General features: G+C 39.2%; 1 protein-coding gene and 1 long non-coding RNA gene across 2 annotated transcripts in view; both read left to right on the forward strand.

The window, feature by feature from the left end:
* Positions 1–289: 289 nt before the first annotated feature.
* LOC123628671 lies at positions 290–3,540 on the forward strand. The gene is made up of 3 exons (XR_006731721.1): positions 290–329; positions 3,115–3,225; positions 3,328–3,540. It is a non-coding gene; the product is annotated as an uncharacterized LOC123628671 (long non-coding RNA).
* A 1,142-nt stretch (positions 3,541–4,682) lies between these two features.
* The window catches only part of LOC123628266 (zinc finger protein 674-like), a 36,876-nt gene continuing 19,595 nt past the window's right edge, over positions 4,683–21,963 (forward strand). Inside the window, exons 1-3 of the mRNA XM_045537886.1 lie at positions 4,683–5,054; positions 12,887–13,013; positions 13,336–13,431. Of these exons, the coding sequence (XP_045393842.1) occupies positions 5,040–5,054; positions 12,887–13,013; positions 13,336–13,431 (238 nt within the window). The 5' untranslated portion in view covers positions 4,683–5,039. The remainder of the gene's footprint in view (positions 5,055–12,886; positions 13,014–13,335; positions 13,432–21,963) is intronic.

Genomic DNA, 21,963 nt, shown 5'->3' on the forward strand with positions numbered 1-21,963 from the left:
GAGTCTGCATTAAGGGATACAGTGTATTTATTTTCCTTTGTATAGATAATGTGCCACCTTCTTGGGTTTATTTATAGTTGTATTCCTGCTTTTTGAAGTACACCATTTTTCCTACTATATATATTTTACCAGTTATCATTGACATGTACATTACAGCCAAGCCAGATCCTATAAAGTCCATAGTTGCTATCTAGCTAGTATATGCATGCGTACTAACCACAATACCATTTCCATTTCAGAAAAAAAGTGAAAATGCAAACGTTGACTCGAGATATAGAAGGAAAAAGGGAACCAGAGGACATCATGCTAAGTGAAATAAGCCAGACACGGTAAGACAAATCCTGCTTATATGTGGACTCTAAAAATTTGAACTCATAGAAGCAGAGAGTAGAACAGTGGTTACCAGGGACTGGGGGTGGGGGAAATGGGGAAATGGTGGTCAACAGGCACAAAGGTTCTGAGATGAACAAGTTCTAGAGATCTAAGGTGCAGCATTAGTGGTGATGGATGTGTTACTTAATTTGTCATAATCATTTCACAATTTATACATATATGAAAGCTTAAAAATCCATTGTTTTACATATAAAAAATAAAGACACATGTGTAAAAAAAGAAAAACACTGGAAAGAGAGGAGGTAAATATAACAAACCTGGTTGAATGAGTCCATTTGAACATAGTGGTTTTTAAACAAGAGCATTTTCACAGAAGGAATTATATATATGATAAAAATTCCCAAATAAATTTAGTCATAATAAAACAAAGTTGCTTATGAACAATAAAAACCCTTGAAATATAATGAATATGCAAAGAATTTTACTATTGTGCTCAAGAACAGAGATTTTATTTTGAGGAAAATCCTGCAAATTTAAGAAAAGGCAAAAAGTTTTAGTTAATGGTCACTTCACTCAACATCAGAGAATACACAGTGCAGAGAACACCTACAATTTAAACCAGTTTGCCAGTATATTTAGTTCTGGATCAGAACTTATTCAGCATTAGAAAATTCATATTGAATGTAAATCTTATGAAAGTAAGGAACACATGTTGAATTAGCTAATTCTCATATCTTATTCAACATCATAGTATTCACATTGAAGTGAAACCCTATACATAAAATGAACAAGGAAAGGCCTTTAGACATGAATCCACCTTGCCAGTATAATTCATGCTGGAGAGAATCTGAAAAATGTCTTAAATTTGGGAAATCCTTTAGATATGGGTGCACTATTGTCAAGTAAGAGATACTTCATACTGGAGAAAACCCCTCTGAATGTAGTGGATATGAATAGAGAGGAATGTGTTCGTTTCTTACTCAACATCAGTGAATTCTTATCAAAGAGAAATAATTTGAATCCAATGTATGTTCTTTGAACCACACTCACCTTCAGATAAATTATAGACAATAAAGTTTAAATAATTGGAATTCATACATCATCCCTAGCTTAGCATGTGATAATTCACATTGGAGACAAACATTGAGAATTTTGTTCTGTGGTTCACACATTATTAATGAACAGGAAATTCATATAGAGATAATTGAAGCAGGAAGAAGTGTAAAAACATATTTGGCTAAGCTGGGTGTGGTGGCACATATCTGTAGTCCCAGCTACTTGGAAGGCTGAGGCAGGAGGATCGCTTGAGCCCAGGAGTTTGAGGCTACAGTGTGCTATAATCGCAACTGTGAAGAGTCACTGCACTCCAGCCTGGGCAACACAGTAAGACCCTGTCTCTAAGATATACACATATATATCTTATATATATTTGGATACGGGCAATATTTCTTTACATTAACCAGTATTATGCCAAAAGTTACCTTGTGAAAAGATATCTGGTAAAAACAACTGTTAAAATCACATGAGTCAGTGACTTCAATAGAAGACTACTACCAGGGCAAAAAGGACTGAGGAGAACGGCACAGAATGAGCAAATGGACTTCATTTCTGACAACATGAGGCCTACTCAACTCATGCTCTCCTGCCTGTGGAAATGCACAGGGGCAGCCACAAAGAGAGCAGTGCCATCATGCAGCCAGGAGATGAGCGCTTCCAACCGGCCTTCCCTTCCCTACGGGCACTCACAAAGTCCAAAGAATAGAACATCATCAGGGCATTGCCCGCTGGCCTCTCGCCACCCAGGGACGCCTCCGCGGGGCTTTCGTATGAGCCCCCAGGGGAAATGGTCGCACGCTCTTGTCCGTCCCTCTTGCCTTTGAGCGAGCACCGTCACAACCACACTCCCTGAAAGGCGCCATGTTGGCCATCGGCGACGGTGCCCCCCGACCCCCGTCCTCCCATGCGCGTGCGCAGTGCCGCGACCTCGCGTTCCCCGGGGGTGACGGGAAGCGGAAGCAAGTGCGCGGCTGACCTGCGCGGCTTGTAGCTCATGCTGGCGGTTGTCATCCACCCCTGAAATTTCGGGCTCTTGGCGGTGAAGTAAGGGGGAGGCGGAGATGGTGATGGGTTTGATGGGCTGGGGTTGTTGGCAGGGTTGTGGGTGAGCGCCCTTGTGCAGGTTGAGTGACACGGGCCGTGGGCGTGAGCGTTGGGGGCGCGGTTCGGGGCCAGCCAGTGATGCATTGATTGAGTTATTCAGGGACCGTGTCCTGAGTGCTCAATAAATGCCAAGCACCGTTGCAAGTGTTTCACATTCGTCTTTCAGGAGCCGTGTGAGGTGGTACTGTGATTATATTCATTTGAAAGAGAAAACAGCACAGCGTGGCTCGGCAGCGTGTCCGAAATCCCGTAGATAGCAAACCCGAGGGATCCTTTTATCTTTTCCTATATTTATCATGTTATTGTTTCTCGTCTGTCTTCCCTGCTAGAATATAAGCTCCACAGGAGCGGGGAACTCTGAGATTTTGTTATCAGATACATCTGTAACACGGAGAAGAAGGCCATAGAAGGCACGCATTTCTTAAATGAATTAAAGTGGCACAGCAGGCTATCAGTTGTAAGACAGTGATTGAACTCTGTATGAATGTTAACTCTTAAAGTAGAATGAGGCATTGTACCCCCTTCTGTTGAGTGAAAACCTTTGGATTTTGCCGAACTTCACTCCATGGAAGGTAGCAAAGGGGTTGCTAATGGACTCTCCTGTGGTCATTGTGTGTCCAGGGTCAGAGTGTGTAACCGAGACCACTGCTCGCCAACTGCAGACTCCAGCTTATCTGCGCCCAGGCTTCCTCACTTAGTCTGAGAAGACCCATTCTAAGGCCCCAGGAAGAGGTGAGTTCCCCGGGTCACAGGCAGACATCTGGTGCTGCAGTGAGGTCCCAGCTGACGTGTGTTTGTGTCTGAATTTCTTGGTCCTGTCTCCTTGGGAACAAGAGAGGTGCTCTGAGGCAAGTTGGAGGAGAACCCTCAGCACAGAGCCCAGACCCACATCCTCAGGGCAGAGGGAAGAGGCTCACAGGACAGTGGTCCTAGGAGAGCTGGACCTGCAGTGGCCTTTGTCTTTCATGGTCAGCTGAGAGAGGGCAATGCTGGCTCAACTTCCAGGTGTCATCAAGGACCATGTGACAGTGGGCAGTTGGATCCCTGTTGGAGGAGAGAGAGATGAAAGTCACAGGTGGATCAAGGTATGGATTTCCCCGTTAGGGCTGGTCCCCTGCTGTAGGCAGGATGAGGCTGGGAAGGATCATGACCAGCCACAGAGGTCTTCATCCTCTCCTAACACACCCACTTATGCAACTTAGTGCTCCTTCTCTTGTCACTGGCTATTGTTGGATTTGAGTCAGTGCCATGGCATCAACCTTGCACCTGCTCAAGGGGAAATGCTGAATCTCCCTCCTGACCAAGGTGCAGAAAATATATTTTTAGTTTATAGAATTTCAGAGTAGTCTACAGGTATGCTCTCATCCAGTTTTGCTGCCTCATTTTGATGCTTAATGAAGCTGGGCCTGAGAACATGACTTGTTAAGCTACACAGATCTGAACCCTGTTGTCCTGATGCTGTCGCAGTGATTGCTGCAGCATGTGATGGTTACTCTGCCCAGAAGCTCCTTGCTGAAACTCTCTTTTGAAGAACTGCCAAACAAGGGATAGCATGGCATTCAAAATGTGAATTGTGAGAAAGGAGGAAGTGATGAGTGGGGGGGCAGGGTAAGTGGCCAGTAAGAGTAAAGGACATGGGGGGGGGCCGGCGCAGGCACAGTGATTTTAAGCTCTGCATAGAACTCACAGTGCTGGGCTGTTACCCACCCATCCTCATTCCTCCTTCTCTGCAGCTCTCTAAGGTCTCCTTCCACCAAACTACATCAAGAGATTATTCTAATAGACACTTCACTGAGGGTGTTTTCACCACTAGAGCTGAGTTTCATAATAGGTAGTTTTTAATAATTTTTAACTTTCATTTCACTAGTGCTTAATCTTCTTTATGAGAAAATGCAGATAAACAAAAGAAGAAAAATAAAAGCACCACTCAAAGGTAACCAGTGTTAGCATTTCAATAAGTGTTCTTTGAGACTTTATATATGGACATGTTACTTTAAAGAGATCACACTGCACTTTTTGTAACCTGCTTTTAAAAATATTAAGAACTGAAAACAGATTTCCAGAGCAGTTTTTAAGACTGTGTATTATGCCTGTTTTTGCATGCATCATATTTTTTTGAGTCCCCGTTCCTGGACATTTAGTTGGTTCCAAATTTTTCAATGGTGAGAATGACTACTGTTAATGTCTGTGCAGCTTTGTGTACATTTATGATTGTTTCATTATGTTAAATTTCCAGGAATAGAATGCTGGAGATAGAGGAGCTGTCAAGTTTTTAATGATTTTTGAAGGAGGTGCCTTTAAACGCAAGCCATACATATAGCTGTCCCGTAAGGGAAAGAAAATTTGATGTGCAAAACTCACATCAGCTCAGTAGAGTCCCATGGGAACAAGCAGGAGCTACCAGGCCATGTTTCTAGATCATTCCCCCTAGTGTGCAAGGGTGATTATTATAAGGTGTTGATGATGATGTACTGACTATACCTACCTCACGTACTCTCCTAATTCTGCCTTTGTAGATCTGTATTTTTCGTCCAGACCAGAACAAGATGGCCATGTCCCAGGTGAGTTTCTAATTTACCCCTACTCTGTTTCCAGTGAAATTGAAGCAACTTTTAGGAATCTGTATAGTAAAATCAAAAAACCCAATTATCACCTCTTCTCTAGCTGTTTTCTGTTCAACCTGTTACCCACATCTGGTTTCTCTCATCCATTCCCTCACCAGGAGAGAATAAAAACAACAACAGAGATACTTCTCTACTTGTTCCTCTGGCAACTGCATCTCATCTTTTCTTCTTTTCCTTTTTAGAGAAGATTTTTTAAATACACCAACTGATCTTGATTTTTTCTCCCCTTTTCACTTCTTGTCCTTTATTAGGTGTAAGATAATAAATTCATGCATAATGTTTTAATTTGCATACAAAAATTAGTAGTCAAAAAGCTTCTCTTTCTTCTTCCCCCAGTACCATGTTTCTCCTCAGAGATGCCCACTGTTAACAATTTGGTGAAGCTGTAGTGTAGATGCATTTATGTCAATTTAATGAACTAAAAGTATATACAGATGTATTGTTTTATATGTTTTTACACAAATGGCATCATACTTCCATACCCACCTTGCTTTTTCCACCTGGTTATATTCTGGGTGGTGTTTCTTGTCAATATATAAAGATTATTTCAATTCCTATTTCATAGTGTGGATGTATCATTTAACTCTTTCTCTATTCATGGATATTTTGGTGTGTTAATCCCTTTTGCATTGTTATAAAAGAAATACCTGAGGCTTGGTAATTTATAAAGGAAAGAGGTTTATTTGACTCATGGTCCTACAGACTGTACAAGGAGCATGATGCCAATATCTGCTTCAGATGAGGGCTTCAGGGAGCTTCCAATCAAGGCAGAAGGTGAAGGGGGGGCAGGAGTGTCACATGGCGAGAGCAGGAACAAGAGAGGGAGGAGACGGTGCCAGGCTCTTTTAAAGGACCAGTTCTCTGAGAACTAATAAAGTGAGAACTCACTCATTATTATGGGGAGGGCACCAAGCTCTTCATGAAGGATCCGCCCCCATGACCCAAACACCTCACACCAGGCCCCACATTCAACACTGGGGATCAAATTTCAACATGAGATTTGGAGGGGCCAAACATCCGAACCATATCATTAGGTTTTTAATTTTTCCTTTTTGCTATTGTAAACAGTGCCTCGTGAACAACTTTCTATGTATCTGCTCAGTAGTACAAGTATTTATGAAGGTTATTGTTGGAAGTTGGAGTCTTTGACTAAAAGGTATTCAAACTTTAAACTTGCACTCCCAAATCCTCCTTAATTACTCCTTTCACCAAATTTGAAGATCAGATAATTTCAGTGTTCCAATTTCCCAGGCTATTAAAGATGAAAAAGGTACCAATTCATCTTTGAAGCCAATTAACTTTAAATTTAATGAAGATGCTACAAAAAAGAAAACTATAGAGCAGCTTCACTTAAGAATATGGATGCCAAAATTCTAAAAATATTCTTAATAGAATGTTAATGAATTGAACATTTCTAAAAGTAGTGCATGCACATGGTAAAAATTCAAACAAAAGGTGAAAAATAATTTTCCCATCCCTAAGACTTCTTTATTTTTTTGTACATTCTTCCAGAGATCATGTATGCATATCTGTCTTGATATATGAATTTCTTTCTCGTCTTCCTTCCCCCTCCCTTTAACAAATTAGGGTACATTCTGGTCCTTCTAGCCCTTTTCTTTTCTTTTATTTTTTTGTTTTTTGAGACACAGTCTTGCTCTGTTGGCCGGGCTAGTGTGTCGTGGCTTCATCCTAGCTCACAGCAGCCTCAAACTCCTGGGCTTAAGTGATCCTCCTGCCTCAGCCTCCCGAGGAGATGGGACTACAGGCATGCGCCACCATGCCCGGCTAATTTTTTTCCATATATATTTTTAGCTGTCCAGATAATTTCTTTCTAGTTTTAGTACAGACGGGGTCTCGCTCTTGCTCAGGCTGATCTCAAACTCCTGACCTTGAGTGATCCTCCTGCCTCGGCCTCCCAGAATCCTAGGATTACAGGCGTGAGCCACCTCGCCCGACCTGGCCGTTTTCTTAATGATCATTCCATTTTGCTTTTGTTTAGTCTACGCCGGGGTTTCTCAGTGCAGCACTATGGACATTTGGGTTCAGATCATTATTTGTTGGAGACCGCTTTCCTGTGCATCATATGTGTAGCAGCATCCCTGGCCTCTATCTAATACATGCCAGTAGAACCTCCTCCTCCAGTTTCACAACCAAAATGTCTCCAGACATTGCCAAATATCCCCTGGGGGACAAAATTATCCAATGTTTAAAACAAGTGGTCTACCCCGTTTACAAAAATGGCTGCTTGACAGTCCATTGGATGGAAATACCATTATTTATTTACTTTTTCCCTAGTGATAGACATTTAGGATATTTCCAGTCTTTTGCTACCACGGACAAGATAGCAGTGTACAGTACTTTCCCATTGTATGCATGTGAATGCATCCATAGGATAACTTTCTAGAAGTGAGATTTCTAGTTCAAAGTTATGTGCATCTTTGAAGTTTGATTCAGAACTGTCAAATTTCCCTCCAAATAGGATGTACTGATTTGCACTCCTAGCAAGAGTATAATGCTTTTTTGCATAAATACTATGGTGTAGTATCCAATGGTTTGATTTTTGCCATTGTGAGGGAGAAAAGAGGGGTGCATTTTAGTTTATATTTCTTTTTTTTTTTTTTTTTTTTGAGACAGAGTGTCGCTTTGTTGCCCTGGCTAGAGTGAGTGCTGTGGCGTCAGCCTAGCTCACAGCAACCTCAAACTCCTGGGCTTAAGCGATCCTACTGCCTCAGCCTCCCGAGTAGCTTGCCCGGCTAATTTTTTCTATATATATTTTAGTTGGCCAGATAATTTCTTTCCATTTTTAGTAGAGACGGGGTCTCGCTCTTGCTCAGGCTGGTCTCAAACTCCTGACCTCGAGCGATCCACCCGCCCCGGCCTCCCAGAGTGCTGGGATTACAGGTGTGAGCCACCGCACCCGGCCTAGTTTTTATTTCTTGAATTGAATGTCTTTTCATATTTTTAAATGCCATTTGTACTTTTTTCTTTAAAATATTTACTATAGTCATTTGTCCCTTTTTCTCTTGGCTATGGAATTAGTTTGAGTGCTGGATGCCAGCTCTTTATGTTAACTTAAGTAAATAAGGTCTCTGTCATATGTTATAAATATTTTTTCATAGTTTGTCATTTGTTTTGACTTGGCTTATCATACATCTCAGGCAGTAGATGCTTAAATTTTTTTAATGTCTAATTTCACAATCTTTTGTGGCTTCTAGATTTCTTATATTCTTAAATAGGCTTGTGTGAGCCAATATTATAAAAACGGCATTTCAGTTGTGTGGGAAATGTGGTTAATGAATGATGGTGGCACAATTGAGTCTCCATCTGGATGGAAACAAAGTTAGACTCTTCTATATCCTGTAAAAGTAAATTCCAGATTGATTAGAGAACTAAATATATATTTGAAAAATTAGATAAAAATTCAAGAGGATATTTGTATAACCTTGCCTTTTGATGAAGATAGGAAACCCAGAAACCATAAAGAGAAAGATTGTCAGATTAGACTGCATTAAAATGTTAAAACCTATACAGTCAAAAGACATATTTGAGACTGAGAGAAAAATACGTGCAGTACATATGATACACAGAGGATTTATACATGGAAAATGCAAAATGATGATTAAAAGAGACAAAAAAGTGGTAGAGAAATAGTCAAAAAGATAGGACAATTTATAAGAAAAAAGGTGTAATGCTGTATGAAAGATGTTTACCTTCCTCAGTTTTCAAGCCAGGAAATCACGGCTCGTTTTCATTCCTCCTTTTCTGTTGTGTTCTAACAAATGAAACTAGTCTCAGCCCTTGTACTAATTGTTTGCCTTCCAGTCAATTTTTTGTTTTTTGTATATATGTAGAAAACCTACAAAATTTTGCCTGGGTTTTTAATGAAAATATGTTCCTACTATGCATATTCTGAAATATGATTTTTCATTTAGACAAAAGTATCCCACACATCCTTACATGTCAGTCTGTTGTTTTCATGGCAGTTCTAGAGTATAGAATTAGCAATTTATTTAACTACCCTAGTTCTCCCAGTCGAGACGCAGTTTTTCTTTTTTTTTTTTCAGGGATCATTTTTATCGTAAGCAATGTCACCTGATAGTGCAGCTGTTGTTCTACCATTATGCGTTCCCAGGAACACGGAACATCTAAGGCTTTCTTCTACTTTTTGCTAATACAAATAATACTGCCTTGGACATCCTTGTGTACATATCAATATTTCATGCTGAGCATGAGCGATACAGGCTCACGCCTGTAATCCTAGCACTCTGGGAGGCCAGGGCGGGAGGATTGCTTGAGGTCAGGAGTTCAAGACCAGCTTGAGTAAGACCGAGACCCCATCTCTACAAAAAATAGAAAAAAATTAGCCAGATGTGGTGGCACGTGCCTGTGGTCCCAGCTACTCCAGAGGCTGAGGCAGTAGGATCATTTGAGCCCAGGAATTTGAGGTTGCAGTAAGCTATGACGATGCCACTGCATTCATGCCCGGGCAAAAAAGCAAAATCCTATCTCCTCCCCCCAAATAAATAAAATGATGAGTGTAGATTAAAAACAAAGAGTATGAAGGGTCATATGTGGTATACTATTATACATTTATTTCACATTCTTTCAGTTATATATTGGGTTGTGGTCTTTTCCTTTTTTCTTTCTTTCTTTTTTTTTTTTTTTTTTTTTTTTGAGACAGAGTCTCACTCTGTTGCCTGGACTAGAGTGAGTGCCGTGGCGTCAGCCTAGCTCACAGCAACCTCAAACTCCTGGGCTCAAGCAATCCTTCTGCCTCAGCCTCCCGAGTAGCTGGGACTACAGGCATGTGCCACCATGCCTGGCTAACTTTTTCCATATATTTTTAGTTGTCCAGCTAATTTCTTTCTATTTTTTTAGTAGAGATGAGGTCTCGCTCTTGCTCAGGCTGGTCTCCAACTCCTGAGCTCAAACGATCCGCCCACCTCAGCCTCCCAGAGTGCTAGGATTACAGGCGTGAGCCACCGTGCCCGGCCAGGTTGTGGTCTTTTTCTTTATGATTTGTTAGAATTTTAGTATATGAAGGAAATTAGCTCATTATTATGTATATTACAAATATTTTCTCACTTTGTTATTGATGTTTCATAATTTAAAAAAAATTTGTTCTGCTATTTAGAATTTTCTGATGTCTAGGTAGTCTGGTTAATCGGTGTGTGACTGTATGTCTTCTGAATTTGGGAATTGCTTAAAAAGGCTTTCAACCACTCCAAAATTATAAAAACTTTTAACTTATTTATGAATTTTATGATTATCTTGTAGATATTTAAATCCCCAATCCATCTGTAATTTATTTTGGGGTTCAGAGTGAGATAAGTAATTCAGTTTTACAGAGTTTTTTTTCCCTTCATAAATGCCTAGCCAGATTTTCCTAATGACATCTTTTCTGCAGCGATTAAAGGTACTTTTATTATGAACTAAATTCTGACACTGTACATGTGGGATCTGTTGGTGGTTTTTAACTTTTGTCATCATCATCTTCATCATCATTTTTAGCTTTCTGTTACTGGAAACCTGATAATGGATTGGTAGCTATGTTACCAGGTCTGAGAGATAGGAATAAAAATCAAAGTGTTTTTCCCACTGTCACATACCACACAACACAACATTGCTGACACCAGATGTATGGGGGTTGTTTCCCCACTTACCAAGCAATTCTTTAGTGGACACCAGCTGGGTGTCCTCTAATTCAGTTCAATTCTGGCACTGTATACCTGGAGATAGTGTTAGATCCCACAGGTTGAGGGATCAGTCCCACAAGACTGCCCCTCCTTCAGACGCCAGTTGCATGTAGTAGATTGTAAATCAGAAGTTCCCATGACCCTCTCCTCGGGTTCAATTAATTCGGGTCACAGAACTCAGGAAACACTTTACTTATGTTTACCGATTTATTATAAAAGATATTACAAAGGATACCAATGAACAGCTAGGTGGAATAGATGCATAGAGCAAGGTATGTGGGAAGGCACACAGAACTCTCATTCCCTGTCTGGACTCACCACCATCCAGGAACATTTAAGTGTTCAGCCATCCGGAAGCTCTCCAAACCCTATTTTGGATTTTATGGCGGCTTCATTATGTAGCCATGATTGATTAAAACATTGGCCGTTGGTGATCAACTCAACCTTCAGCCCCTCTCCCGTCCTGGGAGTTTGTCGGGGGCTGAATGTCCGAACCCTCTAATCCTGCCTTGGTTTTCCAGTGACCAGCCCCCATACTGAAGCCATCTAGGGCCTATCTAGAGTCTAGGGACTGCCAGCCATCAGTCAGCAGCATACAAAAGACATTATTATTACTCCAGAGGAAATCTCAAGGGTTTTTGGAGCTTTTTGTCAGCAGACAGAACAAAGACCAAATATGTGTTTCATAGCATCACACCTGATGACATAACTTCTGATAAAAATGACTCTTTATTGGTAAACCAACTGCATCTGGACTGGGAGGACTGTAAATAAACTATAATACAAATAGCTAGTAGGAAGCCAGATATTTGGGTTTCCTGAGTATATTGTCACTCTTATAAACAGGCATGTTGTTTGCTGGGACCCTGGAAGCCATGGCAATGGAACTATTACAAGAGATACTGGTATATGGAGCAGGTTAGGGCTTCTAAACCAGATGATTCATGTGCTCAGCTGTGTAGTTTTGTTCCTTGACACTGAGCATTCACGTGGGAGGGGCAGTTTGGGTTAAGAGCTGTTGGGTTGCTCAGAGAATCCCTTCTGCTGGAGAAACCTGCCTGTCACCACCCTCTGGCACACTGACTTTCCTGTCCCCTATCCTGCATAGCTGAGTAAACTGGTGTGCGATGTGGCTGATTTCAGCCTTGTGGGTGCAACATGTCTCTTTGAACTTAAGACCACCAAGCGTGGACATGAGAGGATGAGATCTAGAGCATAAACAAGTGGCTTACTGCTCTTTGGTAGGAATTAGGGCACTTCTAGAAGTGAGTTCTTATTTGGTGGTGACAAGGAAAACACAGACCTTTCCCCTTTTGCCTCAGTCATCTGCCCAGCCCGCAGACCTTCTGGTTTCCTGTTCTTGTCTCATGATTGATGAGCTAAGGTTAGAAGTGTTTGTCATGATTGATAAGCTATGTTTAGAATAGTTTGTTTTAGCTCTGTCAGCCCTGAGCAGAATTGACTTCCTCCTCTCTGGATCCTGTCCTACATCTGTCATCTGTCATTGCCCCTGTAAGGCAGGCCCCCTCCCTCCCTCCCTTTCATCTATGAGTCTGTAAGTGTTGTTTTTCTTCCTCTACCAAACTGGAGCTCCTTGAGTTCAAGAGGTATTTTTTTTTGTATTTTTTATATCTGCAGGACTTACCAGCTTGGTCTCTGTTCAATAAATACGTGTTGAATGAATATTTCTAATAGCTTATCTGTTTCTCCTATAAAGTTTCAAATAACTTTAGTTGTATAAATACTCTATGTGGTATACTCTGCCAAATTGTGACAAGTGAATAGCATAAGAACAATTACACAGAGAAAGGCAGATATGGGTGCCAAAGCTAGACCGTGTGGATTTAAATCCCTCACTCCTAGCTGTGTGACCTGGGCTGGTTAGTAGAGACTGTGTGCGCCTCACGTTCCTCACCTGTCGAGTTTCTCCTAGGGTGGTGGTGAGGATCGAAATCTTCAGCACGCGTAAAGGACTTAGAATAGGCACAGAGTAAACCCTCCATGTGCGTGAAGTGTCCTGTCCCAGTCCCCCAGGCGGATCCCTTTTTGCTAAAGAGGAATGTGCTGTTACAGGAATCATTGACCTTCAAGGACGTGTTTGTGGACTTCACCCTGGAGGAGTGGCAGCAACTGGACTCTGCTCAGAAGAACCTCTACAGGGATGTCATGCTTGAGAACTACAGCCATTTGGTGTCTGTGGGTGAGGGACTGCTCCACAGTGGGATGTAGAATGCACCCAGTAGTGTCTTTCTGAGCTGCCGCTGCAAGCTCAGGGATATTGGAAACCCTCAGTGAGTTTGGGCTTAAGGCCCACTGTCAAGTATTAACGGTCCCATTTGGGTGCTGGACAGGATGTTAGTGTCTTGGCCTGCTACGTGAATGTTCTGTACTGAGGGGCAAATAGCTAACTGTGCATGGGGCAGTCACCAAGACCATGCCATCTTCAGCCTGCAGGGAAGGGCCTCGGTTCTGGAATGCCTTCAGCATTCATAACAAAGTTCTATGTCATTTCCCCTGAACAGGGTATCTAGTTGCCAAACCAGATGTGATCTTCGGGTTGGGACCCGGAGAAGAGTCCTGGGTGGCGGACGGAGGGACCCCAATGCGGAGCTGTCCAGGTGAGTCAGGCCAGGGAAAGGGGAACCAGCTTGGCCAGTGAGAGCTTGGCCTCTGGGAGGCGCCCAGGAGCCCTTCTCAGAGCCCCCAGACTTGTGGATGTGCCTGGGGTCTGATGCCATGTGCTGTTCTCACATCCAAATGAGGCCTCCCCCTGGCAGCGTTTTCCAGTCACCATGCACTTTGCTTGGCATTCAGACAGTGTGGCCACTCTTGTTCTTAGATCCCATTTCTACCTTCCAGCCTCCTGGCTTGCTAGCAAGAAGTGCCAAGCCCCTTCTCATTTCTTTCCTCCCTCCTTTCTGGAAGCTTTTAGGACTTTTTCTTCCCCCTCTTGGGCTTTTGTATTTTCACCAGAATAGAGGTAAGTGTTGGTGTTTCCTCTTTATTGGGCATACTGTGGGCCCTTTCAGTCTGAAATTTGGAGTCTTTTTTTTTTTAGCCTCAGGGAAATTATCCTACCTGGTTTGTTGGAGTCGGTACAGACGACAAAGCTTTGCTAGTGACCTTTAACTCTACCTGGCCAGGTACCCACCATGTTCTCGTCTGCCCTCACTTTGTGGTGAACACTGTAAACCTTCACACCATTTTCTCTTTCCTCTTCTTATGTCTTCTCAGACTGTTACAAATCTGACTTGATACACTGCCTGTTATCAGATTCCTCTTCTTATCAATACTTCCCTCCTACTCAACTCTTGTTTTTTGTATTATCTCTTTATTCAGAAAATAAATAAACTTGAAAGGACTTTACTCCCAGTGTAGAATACTTCATATGACACTATCAAACTGTTTTCCAGCATGGCTGAACTATTTTGTTTTCCTGTCAGTAATGTGTAAGAGTTCTAGGTGTTTCTCATCCATGCCAGTACTTGGTATGGTAAGTGTGAGTCTTTCTTTCTAGTAGGTAAGTAAAGGAATCTCATTGTGATTTTAATTTGCATTTCTCTAATGTTGACTGTTGTTGAGCATCTTTTCATGTTCTTATTTGCCATCTGTATATATTCTTTGGTGAACTGTTGTAATCTTTTGCCATTTTGTTTGTTATTAAATTATAAGAGTTCTTTATATATTCTTGATGCAAGTCCTTTGTCAGCTATGTGTTTTCCAAGTGTCTACTCCCAGGCCATGACTTTTTTTTTTTCTTAACAGTTTGCTTTGAAGAATAGATGTTTTTAATTTTGATAAAGTTCAATTTATCAAGTTCTTTTGTGGTTCATGCTTTTTATGTCCTATTTAACAAATCTCTAATCCAGGGTAACAAAAATTTTCTCATATGTTTTCTTTCAGAAGATTTATAATTTTAGCTCCTTATGTTTAGGCCTATGACAAAAAATGAGTTAAGTTTTTTAATCCAGTGTGTGTCAGTTTTTTTTGCACATCCATATCCAATTGTTCCAGCAGCATTTTTGAAAAGATTGTTGTTTCTCCATGGCTTACCTTGGCACTCTTGTCAAAAACAACTGAACACACATGTGTCAGTCTATATGCCAATAACACACTGTTTAATTTCTGCAACCTTATATTAAGTGTTCAAATCAGGTAGTGTGAATCTTCCAATTTTGTTCTTTCTTTTCTTTTTTTTAATTTTAATTTTTTTTATTTCAGCATATTATGGAGGTACAAATGTTTAGGTTACATATATTGCCTTTGCCCCACCGGAGTCAGAGCTTCAAGTGTGTCCATCCCCCAGATGGTGCGCACCGCACCCATTAGTTGTATATATACGCAGCCCTTCCTCCCCCCTCCCATCTGCCCAATGAATGTTATTACTATATGTGCATTTAAGTGTTGATTAGTTAAAACCAATTTGATGGTAAGTACATGCGGTGCTTGTTTTTCCGTTCTTTTGATACTTCACTTAGTAGAATGAGTTCCAGCTCTATCCAGGATAATACAAGAGGCGCTAGATCACCATTGTTTTTTTGACTGAGAACTCCATGGTATACATATACCACATTTTATTAACCACTCATGTAGAAGCAGCTTGGGAATTTGTATGGAATTTTGCATGGGATTGCATTGAATCTGTTCATCATTTATATACTGACAATATTGAGTCTTCTAATTCATGAACATAGTGTATCTCTATGTACTTATGTCTTTTAAAATTTGTCTTAGTAAGGCCAGGTGAGGTGGCTCATGCCTGTAATCCTAGCACTCTGGGAGGCCGAGGCAGGAGGATCACTCAAGGTCAGGAATTCGAGACCAGTCTGAGCAAGAGCAAGACCCCGTCTCTACTAAAAATAGAAAGAAATTATGTGGACGACTGAAAATATGTAGAAAAATTTAGCCAGGCATGGTGGTGCATGCCTGTAGTCCCAGTGACTCGGGAGGCTGAGGCAGAAGGATTGCTTGAGCCCAGGAGTTAGAGGTTGCTGTGAGCTAGGCTGATGCCATGGCACTCTAGCCAGGGCAAAAGAGTGAGACTCTGTCTCCAAAAAAAAAAAAATTGTCTTAGTAATATTTTATAGTTTATAATACACAGGTCTTGCACATTGTTTAATTCATCCCTAAGTGTTTTATGTTATTATATTGTAAATGGTATTTTTTTTGTATTTCATTTTCCCATTGCTCAATGCTATTTTATATAAATATAATTGATTTTTTATATTGATCCTATATCCCAGGACCTTCCTCAGCTTACATATTAATACTCGTAGCTCTTTTATAGATAGCTTGGCATGTTCTGTGTAAACACTCATGTAATTATTAAATAAAGACAGTTTTATTTCTTGCTTTCTAATCTTGATGTCTTTTACTTTTTTTTTCCTTTGCCTCTTTGTACTGGCTAGTATCTTTGGTATAATGTTGAATAGTAGTAGTGAGAATGACATTCTTGCCTTTTTCCTGATCTTAAGACAGAAACATTCACTTTCTCATCATTAGGTATAATTTTTTATTTGTAGGATTCTTCATAGATGGACTGATAATAATGGTTCAGGTTTTTTCCTTTTAATCTTGGTTTTCTGAGTTTTTATCATGAATAAATGTTAAATGTTGCAAATGCTTTTTCTGCATCAATTGATGTGACAGTGATTTTTCTCCTTGAGACTGTTAATTTGGTAGATTACATTGATTTGCAAATATTGAACTAGCCTTTCATTCCCAGTGTAAACCCCACTTGATCATGACCTATTATTCCTTTTATATATTGCTAATTATTTTTACTCATATTTTGTTGAGTATTTTACCTCTGTGTATATGTCATAATTATCTGTAGTTTTCTTCACTCATACTGTTTGGGTCTGGTTTTGACATCAGGGTTATGCTGGCCTCATAAAATGAGTTGGGAAATATTTCTTCCTCTTTTATTTTTTGAAAATTTTTACATAGGATTAGCATTGTTTCTGTCTTAAATGTTTTGTAGACTTCATCAGAGAAGGCATCTGGGCCTAGAGCTTTTTTTTTGAGGGTAGGTTTTGAACTACTAATTCAATTTTGATAATTATAAGGATATTCAGATGACCCTTTTCCTCTTTAGTGAACTTTGGTGGTTTGTGGGCTTCAAGGACTTTATCTCATCTGAACTATCAAATCTTTGACAATAAAGTTTTTTCATAAGATTTCCTTATTATTTTTTTACTGTTCGTAGGATCTGTGGTGGTGTTCTCCTGATATTGATAACGTATATCTTCTCTTTTTAATCAATCTGACTTGAGGTTTATCAATTTTATTGACCTTTTCACAGAACCAGCTTTTAATCACATTGATTTTTGTTTTTGAAAATTTTCTATTTTTTTTACATTTTGTTGTATTTTTCATTATTTGTAATCCTTATTGGTTACCATATCATGCATACAGAAGAGCATTTAGGACACATGACCACTTTTCAGGAGAAATATACAGCTAGCACCTGTGTAATCACCACTGAGGATGAGAACTAGGACTGCCCCTCCCGATTGCATCCTTCTACCTCTCTCTTAGATGTAACCTCTCTCCTGAATTTGGGGATAATTATTTTCAGTATTTGGGTTATGGCTTCTGCTATCTATATCTGTATCCCTAGGCCATATATTGTTTAGTTTGAACTTTTCTTTTTTGAGCTTTATAAAAATGGAATCATTCTATATGAGTTCTTTTGTGACTTGTTTATTTTACTCACTCTTACAATTGTGAATTTAGCCATGATGAAGTGTATAAATGTAATTTGTTCATTTTCATTGCAGGATAGTGTTCTAGCTTGGGTATTCCACAATTAATAGTATCTTTTCTCGTGATGGAGTTTGGGTTGTTTCCAGTTTAAGACTATTATAGCCAGTGATAATACTAACCATTATTTTACTAGTCAGATGTCCTGCGAGGTTTTTTCTAGTGTATATACCTGGGTTATTGTGGCTGGATTTTGGACGTATGAATATTTAACTTTATAGTTAAGGCCAAATGTTGATTTTAAAGTTGATTTGTAAAGCGTTTGTACCAATTTACAGTCCCGTCAATAGTGGAAGAGGCTTCTATTGCCCTCTCCCCATCATTTGGTCTTGTCACACTTATGTTTGTTGCCATTCTGATAGGTGTTTATTAGTATCTTCTTGTGATTGAAACTTTCATTTCCTTGATTATTAATGAAGTTGATCATCATTTCATATCTTTATAGAGAATTTGAGTGATTTGTTTTCTGAAGTGCCTGTGTAAGTCTTCTACCCATTTTTTCCTTATGATATGTGCCTTCCTCTTACTTGTCACACTGTTTTTAATACTGTATTTATTAATGCTTTATTGCACATATACTGTCCCAATTTGTTAGATTGTCTTTTCACTATCTTTCTTGTGTCTCTTGTTGAACAGAGATTCTTTATATTAAATTGGGTTTCTTGTAGACATGATATAGTTGGGGCTTGTGTTTTTAATCTTATCTGACAATCTGCCTTTTAATTGGTATGATTGTTTAGACCATTTACATGTGATATAATTATTGATATTGTTGGATGTAGGTCTACCACTTTATTATTTCTTTTCTCTTTGTCCCACTTTTTCTGGTTGTTGTTCTGCTCTCCCATTCCTCTATTCTTTGGAATATTTGAATATTTTCTTAATTCAGCTTTGTATATTGAGGTCATTATAGATTCATATGTAAGAAATAATACAGAGAGATCTTGTGTGCCCTTTACCCAATTTCCCGCCAATGGTAACATCTTGCAAAACTATAGCACAGTATCACAACCAGGATGTTGACATATGTACAGTTAAAATACATTTCCCTTACTGCAAGGATCCTGCATGTTGTCCTTTTACAGCCATGCCCATTTCCTTCCATCCCACCCCCTCCTTAACCCCTGGCAACCACTAATCTGTTTTCTGTTTCTATAATTTTGTCATTTGAAGAATGTTATATAAATGAAATCATACAGTATGTAACTTATGAGATTGGTTCTTTTTCAGTCAGCATAATTCTCTGGAGATTCATCCAGGTTGTTGTATGTATCAATAGTTTGTTTGTTTTTATTGCTGAGTAGTATTCCACTGCATGCATGTACTGCAGTTTACTTAACCATTGCTGAAGGACATTGAGATTGTGTCTGTTGTTTGGCTGTTACACATAAACTTGCTATAAACATTTGTGTATAGGTTTTTATGTGAACATAAGTTTTCATTTCTCTGGGATGAATTTCTGGGGGTGCAATTGCAATTTAATCATTCCATTTTAAACATACCTAACTTTTGTCACTATCTGCTTGTTTAGTTATTTTTTAAAAGTTCAGTGGCTGCTCTAGGCATTAAGATATGTATACAACTTTTCACATTCTACTTAGAGTTATGTTTTAATACTTTAAGCAATATGTAGAAGATTTACAACAGTATAGGTCTATTTACTTTCTCCTCTTTATGTTATGGTTTTCAAAGATATTATATTTACATAACATTTTAAACCCTCCAGACAATGTTATAATTTTTGCTTTCAACTATCATATGTATCTTAAAGAATTCAAAAGGAGAAAAACAGTCTATTATATTTACACAGATATTTTACCATTTCTGTTGCTCTTTACTTATTCCTAAAGTTCCATGTTTCCCTCTGATGTCATCTCCCTTCACCCTGAAGAAGAATTTGCAGCATTACTCTTAAACAAGTCTTTGGATGACAAAGTCTCTTAGTTTTCCTTCACCTGAGAATTTAAAAAATTTGTCTTCCTTAAAGGATATTTTTGCTAGATGTAGAATTGTGTGTTGACTTTCCTTTTCCTTTAGTATTTTTAAGACATTCCATTATCTTCTGGCCTCCATTGTTTCTGATGAGAACTTTGAATCATTGTTTCCTCATATATAGTATGCCTTTTTTCTCTGGATATGTTTTCTTTAAGTTGGCTTTCCAACCATTTAATTATGGTGTTTCTTTGAGTTTATATTGATTCTGGTATGCTGTGCTTCTTGAATTTATAAATTTATGTCTTTGTCCAAATTTGGGAAATTTTTGGTTACGATGTATTCAAACCTTCTTTCTACGATAGCTAGTCTTTTTTTCTTCTCCTTTGAGAAGAAAAATGACACGAATGTTGAACCTTTAGATATTGGTCCACAGGTCCCTGGAAGCCCCGTTTTTCTTTTTTTCCAATTGTTTTTCTCTCTATTCTTCAGGTTGACAAGTTTGATCATTTCAGTTAATCTAACTCCAAGTTCTTGACTTTGCATCAGTCATTCTGCTGTTAAGTCTATCCCATGAGTTTTGACTTTTAATTTCAGATACCGTGTTTTTCAGTTTTAAAATTTCAAAATTTCTTCCAGGTTATGTTTCTTTGCTGAGAACTTATATTTATCCATTTATTTCAAATGTGTTTGCTGTTACCTCATGGAGCTTAGGTGTAATAGCTGCTTAAATGTCTTTGATATTTCCAGCACCTGGGTTATCTCAGGATTGGCATCTATTGATTGTCTTTTTCCCTTGAGAATTGATCACATCTTGCTCGTGGTTTGTTATATTGAATAATTTTGGATTCTATCCTAGATAGTGTTGACCCGTTATTGTTTTTGTTTATCAGGTAATAAACCATTTGAGTTCAAACTACTAATTCTTTCTGACCTTCTGTGGCTGTCAGTTCTAATCAGTTCAGATTTCAGAGGCTTTGCTGTGCTCCTTTGGATCTGTCTTGTGCATGTGCCATTCAGGGATTAGTTTAAGACTTGAGTGGTAGGTTAAGTCTTTAACACAATTTTCAAAGCCTTTGCAGTCCTGCTTTGGATCTGTCTCATACATTTGTCACTCTGGTGTTAGTCTCAGACTAAAGCCGTGGCTTAAATCTTAGTTCAGTTCTCAAAGCTTAGTATGCAGTTTTGCTTTGTCTTGCATGCAGAGCCCCAGGATGAGCTCAGGACTTGTAGGGGCTCATATGTCACTGGGACCTGCACATGGGTCAAAGTCTTAAGAGAACAGAGGAAGGACAAAAGGGGAACTCACTGATATATATGGGTTGCTTTTCCACTTTTTTACTTATGTTCATAGTCTGCCTGGTTTTGTTTACTTATCAGAGTCCTCAGGTAGTTGCTTTATGTATTTTGTGCAGAATTTTTAGTTGCAATAGTCAGTAGGAGAGGCTATAGTAGACTTACTCCATAGTAGCCAGAAATGGAAGCCTCAATTTTATTCATTCTTGCTCTTATCTTTATTATTTCTGTCCTGCTAGTTTCAATTTAATTTGCTCTTTTCCTAGTTTCATAAGGTGGAAGCTTATTAGATCATCGATTTGAGACCTTTTTTCCCTAATATAAGCATTATGAATGCCATGACTATCCCTACGCATTGATTTAGCTGCTTTAAACCCTTTATTGTGGTTTAATTGGCATACAAGAAATAACACATATTTAAAGTGAACAGTTTAAGTTTTGACATGTATACACCCATGATTCCATTGCCACTATCAAGATAATGAAATCATAGAATAAGTTGGGAAGTACTCCTTCCTCTCTTCAGTTCTGTGGAAGAATTTGTGTAGAATTGGTGTTATTTCTTCTTTACGTATTTGATAGAATTCTCCAGTGAAGCCATTTGAGCTTGGAGTTTTATTTGTGGGAATGTTTTAAACTACAATTTCAATTTCTTTAATAGATATTGGGTTATTCAGATGATATAGTTCTTCTTGAATGAGCTTTGGTAATAATTTGTATCTTTCAAAGAGTTTGTTGGTTTCATATAAGTTGTCAGATTTATTAGCATAAAGTTGTTCATAATATTCCTTTATCATCCTTTTAATTTCTGAGGGTCAGTGGTAGTCTCATTTTAGTTTTAAAAAAGCCTAATCACATGTAGTAGTGAAAACTATGAACTTCACTTAAAGGGAAATATTCTCTCCCCCAGCAAATGCCTGCTTCAGTGCTTCAGGCTGAAAGTTTTTAGTGGCAAAAGGAGCAAGCTCAATGTTTTCTTTCTTTATTCTTCCATCTAGCTCTTCTCACTTTCCTTAATTCCTCCACTCAACAACTAAGCCATTTCTGGCTCCCTGAGCAAAATGGGTAAGAATAGAAGGAGATACAGAGGGCAAAAAAAGTGTGACCTAACTGATAAAAATGTAAGCTGGTACTGGTACCCTCTGTATGTGGCAGAT

Source organism: Lemur catta, chromosome X (genome assembly GCF_020740605.2).
Source record: "Lemur catta isolate mLemCat1 chromosome X, mLemCat1.pri, whole genome shotgun sequence".
Classification (NCBI taxonomy): Eukaryota; Metazoa; Chordata; class Mammalia; order Primates; family Lemuridae; genus Lemur; species Lemur catta.